The sequence below is a fragment of the Nuphar pumila genome, chromosome 5, assembly GCF_984573655.1.
Source record: "Nuphar pumila chromosome 5, dmNupPumi1.hap1.1, whole genome shotgun sequence".
Lineage (NCBI taxonomy): Eukaryota > Viridiplantae > Streptophyta > Magnoliopsida > Nymphaeales > Nymphaeaceae > Nuphar > Nuphar pumila.
In genome coordinates, this window is record NC_143253.1 from 9,293,907 (window position 1) to 9,312,547 (window position 18,641).

At 36.9% G+C, this 18,641-nt stretch overlaps 1 protein-coding gene across 1 annotated transcript in view; it reads right to left on the reverse strand.

Annotated features, from left to right (window-relative positions):
- LOC149836704 (F-box protein At3g54460-like) overlaps positions 1-18,641 on the reverse strand; it is a 62,361-nt gene that overhangs the window by 27,989 nt on the left and 15,731 nt on the right. Inside the window, exon 2 of the mRNA XM_090005532.1 lies at positions 30-2,675. Coding sequence (XP_089861658.1) covers positions 30-2,675 — 2,646 coding nt within the window. The remainder of the gene's footprint in view (positions 1-29; positions 2,676-18,641) is intronic.

Here is an 18,641-nt window from a genome sequence, read left to right on the forward strand (position 1 = left end):
ATAACCAAATGAACTAAAGGCATACCCACCTGAAACAACTTCCACCGTTCAAAAGAGCATTTTTTATGAACATGTATTCTTCTGAAACAGTATCAAGACCTCGTTGAACTAGAATATCCATTGTTTCCTGGATATCCTCGCCAGCATCCGTTACTTTGATATGCCCAGCCACACAACATGACAGCCTGACGTTCCTGATTGTATTACTACGAAATTTCCACTGTTTAGGATTTAAGAGGGACTCAACATGGGAAGGATCATTCCAATCAGCCATGAGAATATTGCGCCTGACAGTAACGACAAGTTCATTATAACTCTTCGCATGCTCTTCAGTAAAATGAAGAAACACCACTCTCTTGATACAAGGAGGAATAGTTTGCAGATCTACTTTCCTGGCACTGATCATGCACCTCTGAAGTAGCTGTAAAAGACGCAAGTGAGCTTCCTCCATTTCTGCCTCAAATGGTCTAAGAATACCAGCCTCCCATGACTTTTGATGTTTCCCATACACCTCCTCATGTAGAAATTTCAGCATGGGATGAAGATGTGCCACCTGGCTGTTGGGAGTGTTCGGAGTTGGTGTTCCAGTTAACAACCACCGCTTTGAAGCTGCCAATGAAATGGCCATTTGCAACTTATTTGTCATGCTGAGGCTTGAACCAAGAGTGTGGCCCTCATCCAACATTATTCTAAGCCAATGGACCTGCATTAAAACGCTCCTGTTACGATGGCCCCATTCAGCACTCAAACGGTTAAAAGTTGTAATTACAATGTCATAGTCCCAAGCAAGATTGTGAGCACGAGGTTTCTTATGATCAGCCCAGACATAAACCCGCAGCTGACCAGGACTAACATGCTTTGAGATCTGATTTTTCCAGTGGTCAACTAAATTTGCAGGGACAACAATGAGGGTTGCCCTAGACAAATACAACCGGAATACATCCAATGGTTTGGTTAAAGCAATTTGTAGCGCCACTGTGTCAAGTTCCAAATTATAGAGAGAGTTTGGATAATACCATCTGATTGTTCCCCGTAAAATCCTTCTTGTAAGACCAAATGCATGAAAAATTTTACTAAATGCGTGGTTTTCTCTCTTAGGATCAAATCCTATGTTAAGACTTGGAGGAAGAATTAATCCATTTGCTTCCATTGCTAATAATTTATCAGGTGACAGATTAGACAGCCAACTTAATGCTTTCCATGTCAAAGAGTTCATCAATGCCCGATGCTCCTTAAGCACACCTGTAAAAAACAGTATATTCTGCTCCTTCCCTGAGGAAGTTCCTTTGGTGTAAAACCCAGGTAAATTGGTAATGGATGTTCTATAGTCACAACACTCCTCTGGGATTGTACAGCTCTGATGCAATGGATCCCCATTCATACTGCAAAACCATTCCAGCTTCGGATCTGGTGGGTTTGTGCCTGAAAGCTTTCGCCACTTGCTGCAAGCATCACACTGGACCCAAGTCTCACAAGTTTCTATGCAATCAGCACTTGTCTTCTGCTTTTTGCAGTCATTGGTTAGAATTGAAGTAGAATCAATTTGTTTTTCTGGGCATTCTGTTGTCAAAATATCCAAAGCATATGATTGATCTATAACATTCTTTCTTGTCATTTCTCTAGTAGTCAATCCAACATTTCCTTCATATGACTCAATAAGATTTCTCTTCACATGAGCCAAGTTTCTTGTTCGCCGACAAGTATACACCTGAAAAGGATGTCTAACAGAGCATAATGAACTATCTGTTCTATGGAAAGACAAATCCTCACCAATCACATAACTAGAAGGTGTTCTTGACCGTTTGGATGACGAAGAGAGACCTGTGTTTCCTCCAGAACTAAATTCTTGGGACAAAGTACCAGAGCTAATGAGCCCCCTCTGTCTGGACTGGCCCATGAATCGCCTCCAAGTCCACATGAAGTTGCCAGCTGCGGAGTCATCAGCATTAAGTTCATAGTAGCCACATTTCTGATCAGAATTATGCTTACACCATTTGACTTCCACACCTTCAGGTTGGTCTGCTAATGTACCTTGAGTTTTGAGGATAAGAGAAAGGGCAGTCACCGTCTTGCCTAAGCCAGGTTCATCACAAAACATCCCCCCACGAAAATCAGTGATGGTGGGGGCAACCCCTGTTAATATTTCACCAGAAACTGCATTTATATAGAAGCGAAAACCATCCTCAGTCGAGAAAGCCCCATAAAGAGGATGGTTAAGAACCTCAGCATTCCGTTCACGATGCAACATCCACTCAACCGCACCATGCTGGTGAGGAAAAAGCTTAAGCTTCATACATGGCATGACAGAGACAGCCAATGATCTTAAATGGCGGCAAGAAGCTGCAACCTTGATTAGGTCTTTCGGTGGAAGTATACTCAACAGATTAGTCAAGATATCATCAGAAATATCCCAGATACCAGAGTCAGCTGTAGCCTCTGCAGGACTAATTTTAGTGGAACACACACTTTTCTCCTTCCCAAGACCAGGTAAAGTCTTAAATATCTCATGAAGCTCAAAAAGTTTCTTCTTTCCAGAGCTTGTCATAGTGTAATGCACTTTGCAACCCAAAACATGACAATAAGATGGGGACCACATGCAATCATCATCGCTGTAAGTATGTTTTCCATTTCTTTCATAACATGTGAGCAATGACTTTCTTTCTTCCCAGTTGCAACTGCAAAGAGAATTTACCAAATATGTAAAAAGTGCATGAAAAGTAAATAATAAAAGAAAGGACAACTTGTTAAGAACTTTCTTATAAATTTAGCAAAATCAGCCTTGGTTATTGTACATAGTGAATTCACATCTTATTACAAACTTTCCATCGGTATCAACATACATCTAGCTACCTATGACATATTCACTTCATTTAGCATGTGTGTCCTGTGTCAACACTTGACACACCACATAACTTCATGGACACAAGGAGACATGTTGAACACAGTCAACAGGCAATCCCTAACTTCTACTATCTTTTTATGTTCTTGATTGTCTATTTCTATATTTACTTGTGTCGTTTCTTTTTAAAAAAATTTGGTTAGATTGCATTCTAATTTTTAACTTGAATTTATTATTAAAGTTCAAAATCATAAGAAAATTATACGAAATAACCTAGTATAAAATGTTAATTTTCACATTTTCTTCAAATTTTGTAGTTCTAAACAGATGTCATCTGCATGGCGTGTTTAGAAGGAAACAGGTTTTGGATCATGTATTTGCAACACGTAAGCAGGTTTTCCAAAGTCTTTTAAAATCCACAACCCACAATGTGTAATAATTTCATGAGTAAAAAACACACGGTCTAACATACCACCTCCAGCAACTAAACCATGCTGAACACATCTATGAAGTCAGATCGAGTGAATAAAACTTGAACCTGTAATTTCCAACCACATTGTAAATACAGTTGACTGCTCTCTCTCTCTCTCTCTCTCTCTATATATATATATATATATATATATATATATAGCATGCTTCTTCAGTTTTTTTTTTGTCGACTGATATCCTACAGATAATAAATACAAAATTAAATAAATAAATGTATATATATAGCAAGTTTTGGATTGTGTGATTGCCACGCGCATGTAGGTGTTTTTAAGAGCTTCAAAAATCAATGTCCTACATTAAACCAAAATTACATGCCTAAAAAATCATATTTTTATGTTCAAAAAACACAATACAAGGTGCAATCCTTAGCAAACAGATTATGATGAAAAATGGATACACATATAAGGCCAAATTGAGGGAATGCAGCTTACACCCTTGCTATATATGTGCATACACATATACATACAATATGTGTGTGTGTGTGTGTGTGCACAATCTTGTTTGGAAATTGTAGTTGCAAGTTGTATCAGTTCAATCTGACCTCATAAATCTGCTCAACATGGTTTAATTACAAGGCATCACACCTTGGATCATATTTTTCTGGCATAAAAGTATGTTTTTTGAGCCACAAAAATTTGATAGGTTGTAGTTTGCCAATTTTTTAAACTATTGAAACCATGTGGATGTTAGAAACCCAACCCTAGGGAGGGACGGTTTATACAAATCCGGCTTCGAGAGAGCAACAAGATGGCGCATCTTAAACACAATTACGTAAAGAAAAGGGAGGGCCGTGCAACATTGAGGGAGAGAGAGTCGCCTCTCCTAATTGGCTATACAAAGAAGCATGAGGTGGATAGGGGGTTGACAGCACGAGAGGGAGAAAAGGCGTTTCCTTCGAGGCGATAACGGGCGTGGAAGAGAGGCGAGGGATAAATACTTGCCTCATATAACAAGAACAAAAACAAAAAACGAAGCTTAAAGAAATCTCTAAATAAACTTCATTAAAAAAATAAAAAATACTTAATCTAGGTACATCTATTTATATATTTATAAGAGGGCAAAAGAGTAAAAATACACACAGTTTCCCACCCTAGAGAAGACTCTAAGGGGGCATCCCACCAGAGTCCCAAGCCTGGGTAGGACTCCAGGCCGTGCGGGTTTCTCTGGGAGTCCTGGGAGAAAGGAAAACTCCCTCTGCACAGTCTCAGCTGGGCGAGACTCCAACTAGTCGGGTCCTGGCTGGGGTGCATCTGGCTGAGATGAGTGTTCATAACAAACCACCCATCTCAAACTCGCCTTGCCCTCAAGGTGAAAACTCCAGGCACTGAGCTGTTAGTCGGTCCTCCTCCTCTTTTTCCAATCTCGTTCCACCTTGTGGGTTATGGGTCCATGGATATTGGGGATGCTCTACAAACTGAATGAACCAATCAGGATCTACCCCAACATGCATACTGAAGCCAGGGACATTCTTTTTTATCCAACCAAATTTTTCATTCCAACCAATTTGGTACGTGGATTTTGATAATTGTAGAAGATTTTTCATTTTATAACTTTTTACATAAAATTTCAAATTTATAAAATGTATCACTTTTATTTTTCAAAAATATTACCCAAGTAAATCTATCTACAATGACAAAAGCATATTTATTATGATTAAGACTAGCTACCCTAGAAGGACCAAAAAGATCCAGGTGGAGAAGCTCTAAAGGTCTTTTACTTGAAACAATATTTTTTTATTTGAAAGATGATTTTGACAATTTTCCTAATTGACAAGCATCACAAAAATAGTCCTTTTTAAATGCTATTTTAGGCAATCCACGTACCAAATTGTTTTTAGCTAATTTAGACATATATTTAGAGTTAACATGTCCCATTCTCATATACCATAAATTTTGAGAGTCATTATTAGCTATAAGACAGTGTTCAGTAATATTTTCTAGGTATAATTCATATATATTATTTTTTCTTATACCTTTTAAAATAATATTTTTGTTGGTGTCTTGTATGAGGCACGCATCATGTTTAAAGCTAACGTTATAACCTGTGTCACACATTTGACTTATACTTAAGAGGTTATGTTTTAAACCTTTAACAAGGAGAACATCTTTGATAAGAGGTTTATCGATATTACCAATATTGTCAATACCAATTATCAAACCTTTGTTGTTATCTCCAAAGGTGACGGTTTCTCCTTCTTTATGATGAAGAACAGCAAAAAGATCTGGATGTTCTATCATATGTTTTGAACATCTACTGTCTAGTATTCATCTGTTCTTCTTCTTTAGAGCCTGCAAAAGATCAAGTAAAACTTCTTTTTGGTACCCGATCGGGTCCCTTTTTGTTAGACTTTGGAACTCATATCCATTTTGATTTGGGTTTGTCTACAGATTTAGAGGAGTACATGGTATTAAAATTGAAGTTGTAATACTCTTGTTTAGGCTCAGTAGAACCTTTGACAAATGTAGTCATTTTTGTAAAAAGAGAATTTTTGAAAGGATAAAAGTTTGTCCAGGTTCTCTTTCCCTTTGGTAAACTTGAAAACTGTTTTCATAAGGTTTTCAGTTTTACCTTTTAATTCTGAAAAATCTACTTGAAGACTTTTAGTCTTAGAACTAGTAGAACTGATTTCAGAAGTAAGAATAAAATTTTTCTTTTTCAACTCAGAATTTTCAATGCTGAGTTTTTCATTTTTTTGGGAAAGCTCAACATTTTCGAATTTTAAAATTTTGTTTTTAAGAATCATTTTTCTAGATTCTTCAAAAAGTTCTTGAAATGCATTTTGAAGTTCTTCAAAAGAAAAATCAGAAGATTCACTTTAGAGCTTTCTTCTGCCATGAAGCACATGTTAGCCGTTTCAGCTTCATCGTCACTTGACTCTTCACTGGTGGATGGTTCTGAATCATCACATTGAGCATTTAGAGTCTTCTTCTTGAAGAACCTTTTCTTTGGTTTCTCAGTTTTGGATTTTCTTTTTAGAAGATGACAGTCACATCTCATGTGACCTGGCTTATTATATTGATAGCACATGGTATCTTCTTTAGAATCTTTCTTTTCCTTGTGCTTATTTGATAACTTGTTCTTTCTCATGAAACACTGAAATTTTCAAGTAAGCAGCGCAATTTCATATTCTTTTTCTAAGTCCTTATTCTCAGAAAGGGCTGGGAAGGCTAGATTTTTCTATGAAGATTGTTCCTCTTCCCTTCTTTCCTTCATATGAACTTCATAGGCCATAAGATTGCCTATTAAGTCATCCAAAGTAAGCTTGGATAAATTTTGAGCTTCTTCAATAGCTGTGGTCTTTTTCTCTCAATCAGTTGTGAGAGATCTCAAGATCTTCTTCACCTTATCGGTCTGGGAATAGGTTTCTCCTAGAGATTTAAGATCGTTGGTGATGTTGGTGAATCTTGTGAACATCTCTGTGATGGGTTCATCTTTATTCATTTTGAATAGCTCATATTTTCGAACCAGAGATGAGATCTTAGCTTCTTTCACTTTGTTGGTTCCTTCATGAATAACCTCCAGAGAGTGCCAAATATCATATGCAGATTCACAAACTGATATTCTGTTGAATTCATTTTGATCAATGACACAATACAAAGCATTCATAGCTTTTGCATTTAGATTGACCATCTTCTTTTCTTCATCAGACCATAAGCTATAGTCTCAGGATGGAGATGTGTATGGACATTCAACAATTTTTCATACAGCAAAGTCTATGAATTTTAGGAATATGGACATCCTGCATTTTCAATATCCGTAGTTGGAGTCGTTGAAGAAAGTGGGGCGAGATGTGTGTTGTCCTTCGATGTCACGAGCATAAGAGGTTGATGCCATTTGTGCTGGAAGGCTTGTTATGTCGAAACCAGCAAAACCTTTTCTGATACCAAATGAAATTCCACTAGGAAGGAGGGTGAATAGTGAAATTTGACATAGATCGATAAAATAAAAATAAAGACAATAAGGCACAACACAATGAACACAGGATTTATACTGGTTCGATCGAGTTACTGACCTACGTCCAGTCCCCAAGTTAAACACTTGAGCCTTTCACTATAAAATCTGAGTTACCAGATAAATAGTATAACACCCTCTTCCTCAGAGGTCTACTTCTCTCAACAGAGAAGGGAAACACCCTCTTTCCCAGAGGTCTACTTCTCTCAACAGAGAAGGGAAATACCCTCTTTTTCAGAGGTCTACTTCTCTCAACAGAGAATGGATGTTGTCTGGTAGCTTCCCACTACCCTATATATATATATATATATGAGAGGTCGTAATAGTGGATAGCCTCTCCGTCGAACAAGCATCAGACGCACATATACCCACCTTGCATGTCCGATTTGCGCAAAAATAGTGCATTAGCGGAGGTCACGACCACAGCTAATGCGACGGGAGTAAAAGTGGGCATTACCAGCGGTCGCGACCACCGCCAATGCAGTCAAAACTCAAAAGTGTCGACTAGGCTTGACTAGTCCACCTAGTCGGTCTAGGCATAAGTAAAATGCATAGGCTTTGCAATTCCTAGGCGATTACCTTAAAAGGTACCAAATGTGCCAATTAGGGAGCTTAGTCAACAACTAAGCTGTCCCGCCAAGGCATGAGGGCAGTTCAGTCATTTATTATTATTATATATATTATGTTATTTTTTTATACATATAATTATATGTGTGTGTCTGTGTGTGTGTGCGATTTGTTAAGTGAAATGATGAAAAAATGCTTAGGTAATTGTATATATTTATATATTGTATGTGTGTGTTTGCTTTTGGGATTTTTCTGTGAAACGTTGAAAGCACACACCGTTTTAATTGATTATGGTTTAAATATATGTGTGTTACTTTGTTTCTGATGATTTTTTTATAAAAGCCTGAAAGCATGTTTGGTATTATGGATTATAATATGTTATTTATATATGTATGTGTTATTGTGCTTCTGTGAAAGACTGAAGCATATTTTGTTGATTATACTGAATATGTTATGAATAATTGAATATGTGTGTGTGTGCACGTGTCTATGTACAGTTATATATATATATATTCTGGTTATGTATTATGCATATTAATCATAGTCACCTATATCGTTTAAGGTATTATCTCAGCAAGGATATTTTTCAGAGAGATTTTCAAAAGTTGAAAAAACTCAAAAAATCTCGGGAGTTTAAAAAATTGAACAAAATATAAATAACAACAAAAAACCTAAGAAATAATAAGTTTTGCATTATTTTTCTTCTAAAAATATAAAGAAACATGTTGTAAAGGTTTTAAAATATAAAAGAAACAAAAAAAATAGGAAATGCAAACTTAAAACAAAAAAAGAGTTTTTCCCAAAAATATCGTGATAATATCAAGATATTTTGTCTTCTAGCAATATTTTGAAAATATCATGAGATACTCCCTTTAATATCGGCTACCTTAAAATATCAGTATTTCTCGTGATATTTTCAAAATATTGCCTATATTGGTGACAGTGATATTAATATATTTTGTGAAAGCATGTGTACTTTTGTACTTGTGTGATGAAAACATGTTATTATTAAAATAATTAAACATGTTTTTATGTATATTTTTTATACTTTATTTTATTTTAATTGGGGTATCAACTAGTCCTCGACTAGTCTTTTTAGGGGTCCACGAACTTGGCACTGCCTAGTGCTTTTGACTACATAGATCCACACGCGATCAATGGCAAAAAAATGTCTGATAACAATGGATACTTTGTGCATCCACTATTACGGGCTTCTCTCTCTATATATATTATATATATAAAGGGTTTATCTAGCATTAATCTAGCCGAATTAACATTAGTTGCAGTCAACTAATTGAAATGACCAAAATGCCCTTAGAAAATGACATTTTTTAAGATGCATGATTACTTATTGGGCAAAATAAATCTTTTGATTTTGAGACAAACAAAAACTCAAACACCTTTTTAAGGAAGTAAAAAGATGTACTCTCCAAATTTGAATTTGAAAAGTGAAAGTTACTTTTTTAACCCCAAAAAGTGATCATTATTTATAAAAATACCATTGCATGTAATGGTATTTCAGACATTTCAATCAGTTGAATGCAACTAATGTTAAATAAACCCATATATATATATATATATATATATATATATATATATATATATATATATATATATATATATATTATGAAAATAAAAACCTACAAAATGGGCAGACTGCTAAATGAAACATGCTATTGGATTTTCAGTGTTTTTTTGAAATTCTGACCATCCAGATATGATCTATGATTCTATATGTTGGTTATTATAGGAATCACTTCTTGGATCATTTGATTCCAATGCATTGATAGGTTTTTATAAGGTTTAAAAAATCAACGGCCTATAATTTTCACAGAATTTTTAGGCTCCAAATACTATTTTTACCATCCAAAATGCATGATCCAACTTCCAAGTGTCAATTTCTAGTAAATCAATCATGTTGAATACATCTATGGGGTCAGAATTTCGAAAAAAACAATGAAAATACAATAGCATGTTTCATTTAGCACCATGTTCATTTTGTAGGTTTTTATTTCCCATATATGATCTAGTTCTACCCAGATTTCTCGTTTTGCCCTGTTAGGCCCTTCCAAATTTCTTCGTAATCGATGTCGTATTCTTGACTATATCCTTTTGCGATAAGACGAGCTTTATATCTTTCGAGAGTACCATCACTCTTGGTTTTGACTTTAAAAACCCATCTACATCCTATTGTTTTCTTTCCTTTTGGAAGACATTGAAAAACCCAAGTTTTGGCTTTGTTGAGGACTCGAAGTTCGTTGTCCATGGCATCCCTCCACTCTATCATTTCCTTAGCTTCCTTAAAATTTCTAGGTTCTTGATATGAGTGAATGGCACTAAGACATGCCCTATGCTTTGGAGAAAAAGACTCATAGGATATAAATCTAGAAGGATTTTTCCTAGATCTTTCAGTTCTTCGAGAGTGGTTGAAAGATTCACTAAGGTCACTATATTTCTCTATTGCACTTCTAAAAGTGCTTTTATCTCTATGTGTATAGGTAATTGGTTCATTTATCATTTCTTCTTTATTATGAATGGTTTGAGGAATACTTTCACTTATATCCTCATTCACATTCAATTCATCATCGCTAAAAAAATCTTCATTTCTAGATAATAGTTCAAACAAAAAAGAGTAATCGGCATTATCTTCATGAGTTTTGTGTTCTTCAAAACCACTCATGTTTTCTAAAAAGGTTACATTTCTTGAAACATATAGTTTATCATTTTTAATATCAAACACCTAAAACTTTTTTGTGTTTCCGAATATCCCAAAAACGCACAAGGAATAGCTTTGGGAGATAATTTATCATTCTTATCGGTGAGAACAAAACATTTACAACCAAAAATTCTTAACCTATTGTAATCGGGTTCTTTTTTATACAAGATTTCATATGGAGATATTTGATTCAAGTTTTTGGATGGAAGTCGGTTTATGAGATAAACCGATGCAAGAGCCGCTTCGGCCCAAAATCTTTTTGAAATTTTTTGAGAAATGAACAAAGTTCTTGTAGTTTCAATTATGTGTCTATGTTTTCGTTCGGCCAACCCATTTTGTTGAGGAGTTTTGGGGCAAGACCTTTGATGAACAATCCCATTATTTTCAATATAACTTTTAAAATCATTTGAGAGATATTCTCCCCCGGAATCGGTTCTAAGAATTTGTAATTTACTATTGAATTGATTTTGTATTATCATGTGAAAAACCTTAAAAGTAGAGAAAACTTCATGTTTATGTTTGAGGAAGTATATTCAACTATACCTTGAGAAATCATCCACATAAATAACATAATACGAAAAACCTCCCTTAAACACAACGGGTGCTGGTCCCCAAACATCCGAATGCACAATTTCAAAAGGCTTAGTTGAAAACATAGTTCTTTATCCAAAAGGTAAGCTTCTCATTTTACCAAGAATACAATCATTACAATTGAAATTGTCTTTACATAAAGTTTTAGCAAAATGTAAATAAGAAAGCTTGACAATATTTGGATGCCCAAGGCGTTTATGCCAAACATTTATATCTTTATGTTGGGCAATATTACAAAAAGAGGGTTTTGGAATTTGAAGAAATTCCATAAGATAAAGATCTCCCTTCCTAGAGCCTTCCCCCAATCAACTTCCCGAACCGGCGATCCTGCATCCAACATTTATTTGATGAGAATTTGATATCACACCCATGATCCGATAGTTGAGAGACAGAAAGCAAATTTAAATTTAGTTTTGGTATAAATCTAACTTTAGGAATAGAAAAACCTTGTCTTTCAAAATCACCAATTCCTTTTATTTCAAGAGAAGCCCCATCCGCGGTAGAGACAAAAGAGGGTGACAAATTTTTTGAGTATTTAGAAAGTGCAAAAACATTTGGAGTCATATGAAAGGATGCACCCGAGTCTAAGAGCCAAAGAAACTTACCGGGAGGAGAGAAGGTGGTCATGGCGGCTCCGGAAACGGATCCCTTGAGGAGTGGTTGAAGAGCTTCCATGATTTGATTGAGAGACAAAGTAGCATGGTTGGAAGTTGATGGACCTTCCTCCTTGGTTGATTGGAAAGTAGTAGACATAGCCACCATCTTCTTCCATTTAGGGCATACCGGTTTAACGTGACCCGGTTCTTTGCAAAAATGGCATATGATCTTACTATAATCTCTTCTTCCATAATGCCCACCATTTTCTCTTCCTCCTTGATTTTTGTTAAAATGAAAGGGTTTATAGGTTTTAACATTATTCCCCGGTCTTGAGACGACATAAGCACCCTCATCCTCATCTTTAGGGGGAACGGCCAACACACTTAGATTGGTTTTATTCATTCCCAATCTAGTTTCTTCTCCACTTAATTTGGTAAGCACATCTTCTAATGGAGGAGAAGAAAAAGAAGATAAGAGAGAGGATCTAGTTTGTTCAAACTCGGGTCTAAGCCCATTTAAAAAGTTAAAGAAATGATCATCTTCTAATTGTTTGGCCCTCAATTCAATAGCCTCACCACTCCATTTAGGTTCTTGGAGAGCAAGTTCATCCCAAATAGTGGATAACTCGGCAAAATACTCTCTAACGGACATTTCTCCTTGTTGAAGAGTTAAAGCCTTCTTTTGGAGATAGTATTTGTGGGACAAATCTCTTGAAGTATACATTCTTTCAAGATATTCTCATACTTGATATGCCTTTTTGAACTTTAGAATGTTGGCATTAATTTTGGTCTCAACCGAAGAGAAGAACCATGAGAGTATTTTGTAATTTTTCATTTCCCACTCTCCATGCTTCTTATTGTAATCTTCAAAAGCCTTTTCTCTTTCTTCTCCCTCAAGAACCTTGATCTCCCCTCTCTCAAGGATAGTAAATTTAGGTTCGGGTTCGGGAATAGTTCCTTGAACATATCCCCAAAGACCCTTTCCTTTTATATGGGCCTCCATATTCCCAGCCCATACATGATAGTTCGTTCCATTTAATTTGAAGCCAAGAGAGAAGTGTGAATACTTTTCGCCCATTAGAGAGGATACAAAGAGAAATAAATGCGTACCACAATGCGAAATGAGTTCCTTCTTGATGTAGAAAGCTTCTAAAATATAGAATGAAGGACCGAGTCTTCACTCCAACCACCACAACTTAATGGCACGCTTTACGAGGTACTCCAACGAAGAGAGAAAAATGCACGATCTTCTTTTCCTTTAAGCCTAGCTCTGATACCATGTGAAAATATCTCAAAAAGGAGATAAAGTGTGTGACACAACACCACCAATGTGCACAAATGCACAAGAACACTTAGAACAAATGTACACGAAGGTACAATAAAGAAACTCAAATCCACAAAGGCATACAAAATATAAAGAATTTTATTGAGAAGAATGGAGAACAAAAGCTCCAAGAAGTGGTTTTTACAAAGGGGGAACTCCCCTATTTATAAGCAAGCAAGGAGCCTTGGAGGGGCTCCACTAGCTGTTGGACCCCTCCAACGGTTAGAATTCTAACTGTTGGAGAGGCCCAACAGCTAAGTGTTGAGCCCCCTCCAAGTTGACTTGAGTCAATCAAACAAGAAAAAGAAAAATAAAATGAAAAGAAAAAAGAAAAGAAGAAAAAGTAAAAGTACAAAAACATTACAGCATATTCATAATTATGAATATGCGCAAAAGAAGGGAAATGACTATAATACCCTTGCGGGTTTTACAAGAAGAGAGAGAAACATATATATTTACATATATATATATAAAGACATTATTATCTTCATTGTATGTCTGACCCGATCCATTTGTATAATGGATCGGGTCCCGATCCAGTTCATGTATTGTAAATTATCATTTTGTAAAAGGGTATTTTCGTACCCTAATGTTTACACTTTATGTTAAATAAAATGAGAGGGCAGTCACGATGGACTGAACCCTCCTTTCATCTGGAATTTCTCTCTCCCTCTCTTCTCTTCTCTCACTGTAGATTAGGGTTTCATTCTTTCATGGTATCATGAGCAGGGCGTGAATCTGCGTGAAGAAAGCAAGGCGTGGATCTGCGTGAATCTGCGGGAAGAAAGCACAGCGTGCATCTGCGTGAATCTGGGTGTGAATACCCAGCGTGAATACCCAGTGGAGAACGTCTAGTCGTGAATCAGCGTGATTCTGGAAGTTGCATCAGTTATCTGTCTCTCCTCTGCATCAGCGTGGATCTGTTTCAGCATGGATTTGCATCAGCGTGGATCTGCATAGCTATCTGCGTGAATCTGGGTGTGAATACCCAGCGTGAATACCAGCCTTTGTCACCAATCAGCGTGAATCAGCGTGAATACCCAACGTAATTCTGGAACCTGCATCTGTGTGTTTCTGTCAACAAAATCTGTGTCTAATAAAATCAGGTTCCCCCTTTGTGAAAATTCAATCATCTCTCTATCCGTGGTTAATTTCTACTGTTCTCTTGCTGTTTTTTTTTTCCTACAGTTAATTTCTGCTAATCAATCATTGCCAATCTACCTCTCTTGTTCAGCGAATATCTGTGATTTCCTCCTGTTGTTTTTCTTACTGATTTTCCCTGCATTGAATATGTGATTTCCTGCTACCTGCTAATCCCTGTCAAACTGTAATTTTCTTTCTTCTACTTTGCATCTTTTGTTGAATCTAAAGAGAAGTGTCTGCTAGCAGCCATCTGTCTTTCCTAATCTGAAGAAGTTAGCCGAGTTCTTTGTTTTACCTAAGTGTCAGTTCAATCATATTCATCAAATGGAATTCACTCACGGGCAATCATGCCTGTCCTCAAGTTTTCTTGGTCAACAAGTTTCTGAAAAATTGAATAACTGCAATTTATTAACCTGGAAAAGACAGATTATTCCATTTATAAAGAGTCAGGACCTCTCTGGTCACTTGGATGGATCAGTCTCATCGCCTCCAGAATTTCTTTCGCAAGAAAAGGCGGACGATAAAGGAGAACAATCTGTTGTTCTTCACAAGAATCCAGAATATGTTGTTTGGATGAAGAGAGATCAATCGCTAGTGGCATACATCACTTCAACTCTTTCACAGGAGGTCCTTATTGCTCTTCCTGATGATTGTTCGGCAAAGGAACTGTGGGATATGTTAGTTCAAACATATTCACAAATTTCTGAGGCAAGAATCATGTTTCTTAAGCGAGAATTTCAAATGCTGAAGAAAGATTCCATGTCTATTATGGAATACCTGAATAAAATGAAAGGCATCACAGATCAGTTGGCGGTTGTTGGGTGTCTTGTCAGTGAAAAAGATAAAGTACAACAAACCTTGAGTGGATTGGGGCCAGACTATCATGTTATGACGACAACCTTACTATGTCTACCAGAACTTCCAAAGTTTGAAGATCTTCGTGCAAAATTATTGCAATATGAGATGAATCTGAAAGGTTCTTCTGAAACCTCCCATGGGAATTTTGGGACACAAGATGTGCTGGCTATGGGAATGAGTTATGGTCGAGGTAGAGGAAGTTCCTTTCGAGGAAAAGGAGGCCAAGGGAGAAATAACTATGGAGGTCGTGGCATTCTTTCAACACCTAATGTCCAAGGACAACGACCCATTCCCACCTGTTTCCTATGCAACAAGAAAGGGCACATTAAAGCGAATTGTTGGTTTAATCCCCAAAACAAAGGGAAAGCTCCACAAGCAGAGGCTAAAAGGGATGAAGAAGTAAAAAAGTTACTGTTGGCAGCTTTGGCATAATTAAATATGAAGCAAAATGACAAAGGAATTTGGTATGTCGACTCCGGAGCAGCTACTCATGTTACAGGTGATGTAGGTAAGCTCTTGACTCTTACACCTTATGTTGGAAAGAATAGCATAGTCACAGGAGATGGATCCCATCATGCCATCTCACACACTGGAAAGGCCATTATACACATGTCAAAATCCTCTCTTAAACTTCCAAGTGTCATCCATGCTCCTAATATTCAAAAGAACATTGTTTCTGTCTCAAAACTTGTTGATGATGCTAATGCTTCAGTCGAATTTACTCCCTCTTCTGTTTATGTCAAGGATCTTCGCACGAGGAAGATATTCGTTGAAGGACAACGATGAGGCAACATGTACATCTTCCAAGAAGATCCTTCCTTCATTCATTCCAACTATTCATCCTTGAAGCCTCACCAACATCAAGTCTTTGATTCTGATTTTATATTTAATGTTTCTGAAAGTAATAAGCCAAGACTTTGGCATAGTCGTCTTGACCATTGTGGTCGTCATTTCATTGAAAAACTTGTCATGAATAATCTTATTCCTAAGTCCAGTCTGAGTTCAGAAGTCGTTGATACAAAATGTTTTAGCTGTCATCTATGTAAGAGTCATGTTTTACCTTTTGCTTCCATTAATAAAAGAGCTTCAAGGCCATTTGAGGTCATTTGTTCAGATGTCTGGGGTCCTGCTCCAATTACTTCTTTTTCTGGCAGTAAATACTATCTTATTTTCATTGATAGTTACTCACGTTACACTTGGATATTCTTTATGAAGCACAAATCAGAAGTTTTTGGATTGTTCCAGAAATTTCACTCTTTTGTTCAAAATCATTTCTCTATCAACATTCTTAATTTCCAGTGTGATGGAGGAGGTGAATTCTCCTCGAGTGATTTTGTTAATTTTCTTCAACATAATAGGATAAAGAGAAGAGTGTCTTGCCCTCATACACCTCAACAAAATGGGATTGCTGAGAGGAAGCATCGACATATTGTTGAGACTGTGATGAGCATGATGCACGGGAGCAATCTCTCATTATCATTATGGACTGAGGCTTTCCACTCCACAGTTCATGTGATAAATCGCTTGCCCATGAATATCTTAGAGAATAAGTCACCATACTTCTCGCTTTTTGGCATGCAACCTGATTATCATGAATTACGTGTGTTTGGGTCTGTTTGTTATGTGCACATTGATAGCTCTCTTAGGCACAAGTTCCAAGATAAGGCTTTGAAATGCAGGTTTATAGGATATGCAGAAGATTACAAAGGATACAGGTGCTATGATCCCCTGAGTAAGCGTGTCAAAATATCAAGGAATGTTATTTTTGATGAAATGAACTTTGTCGATCAGGATACTAATTCAACTATGGTAGATACTGATAACTCAAGCTCCAGCATTGAGGTATACTACCCATGGTTAAATTCAGAACTCTTCTCCAACGGTACAGTAGACTGTCCAGAAAATTGCAGTCAAAATGAGCCACATGAGGATTCAGCCAATGAGACTCAAACGAAGGAAACTGTCACATATGACTTGGAGCCAACAAGGTATAAGGGAATTGTGTACACTCGGCGAGAGAAAGAGCCCTCATTCATTCCTTGTACGAACACGGATCCATCTGGAGATATCAGAAGATCTTCACGGATTCGACATCCGCTTGACAGGTGGGTAAGTTATAAAAAAATTTCAATGGATTTTCAGTTATTCTTGACATCCATAAGTAAAGAGGATGAGCCTCTTATGTTCTATCAAGCTGCGAGCTCTAGAAGATGGGTAGAAGCAATGAATGAAGAAATGGAGGCCTTACATGAATGTGGTACATGGGAGATTGTGCCTAGACCACTGAACAGAAATGTCGTTGGGTCAAAATGGGTGTACAAGATAAAATATAAACCAGATGGGAGCATCGAAAGGTACAAGGCTCGACTTGTAGCCAAGGGATTCACACAAGAGGAAGGCCAAGACTTTGATGAAACTTTTAGTCCTGTTGTTAAGATGGGGACTATTCGTATTGTGTTGAGTCTAGCCATTAAACATGGATGGACATTGAGTCAGCTGGATGTAAAAAATGCTTTTCTGCACGGGGATTTAAAAGAAGAGGTCTACATGGAACGACCCATTGGGTATGCAGAACGAGACGCCAAAAAATATGTATGCAAATTAAAGAGAAACTTGGTATCCTGGAGCAGTAGAAAACAAAAGGCGGTTGCTAGATCGAGCACTGAGGCCGAATACAGATCGATGGCCACTTCCACGGCCGAGGGTACATGGATAAGACATCTTCTGACTGAAATGAGAGAGCCGATTGCTCGATCACTGTTGCTGTGTGACAATCAAAGTGCCATCAACATGTCATTCAATCCCATTCACCATAGTCGAGCAAAGCACATTGAAATAGATCAACATTTTATTAGGAAAAAGGTTGAAGACAAAGAGATTGAGCCCATGTATGTGTCAACAAAAGAACAAGTTGCTGATATCCTCACTAAAGGGTTAACAAAGGATAGATTTTGGTTTCTGAAGAACAAGTTGTTCATGGTCCAACACCATGCACAACTTGAGGGAGGCTGAAAAGAAGACATTATTATCTTCATTGTATGTCTGACCCGATCCATTTGTATAATGGATCGGGTCCAGATCCAGTTCATGTATTGTAAATTATTATTTTGTAAAAGGGTATTTTCGTACCCTAATGTTTACACTTTATGTTAAATAGAATGAGAGGGCAGTCACGATGGACTGAACCCTCCTTTCATCTGGAATTTCTCTCTCCCTCTCTTCTCTTCTCTCACTGTAGATTAGGGTTTCATTCTTTCAACATATACATATATACATCATGTATATATGTATATGTATCTCTCTTTATATATATATATGTAAATATATATAAGAGAGATACAATTTAACAGTCTCCATTCCTCATAGGTGAAGTAACCTTGCATCAAATACTCGTTAAATGCATGACAAATCATATTCAGTCATAATATAACATTTTCATGAAGGCATATCATCATATCATATTAAAGCATGTATGACAGCATATCATGTTATGTATCATCAAAACATAGTTTCTCAACAGGGGACTCACCTACGCAGTGGGCGGCGGCGACGACGCTCTTGGTGGTG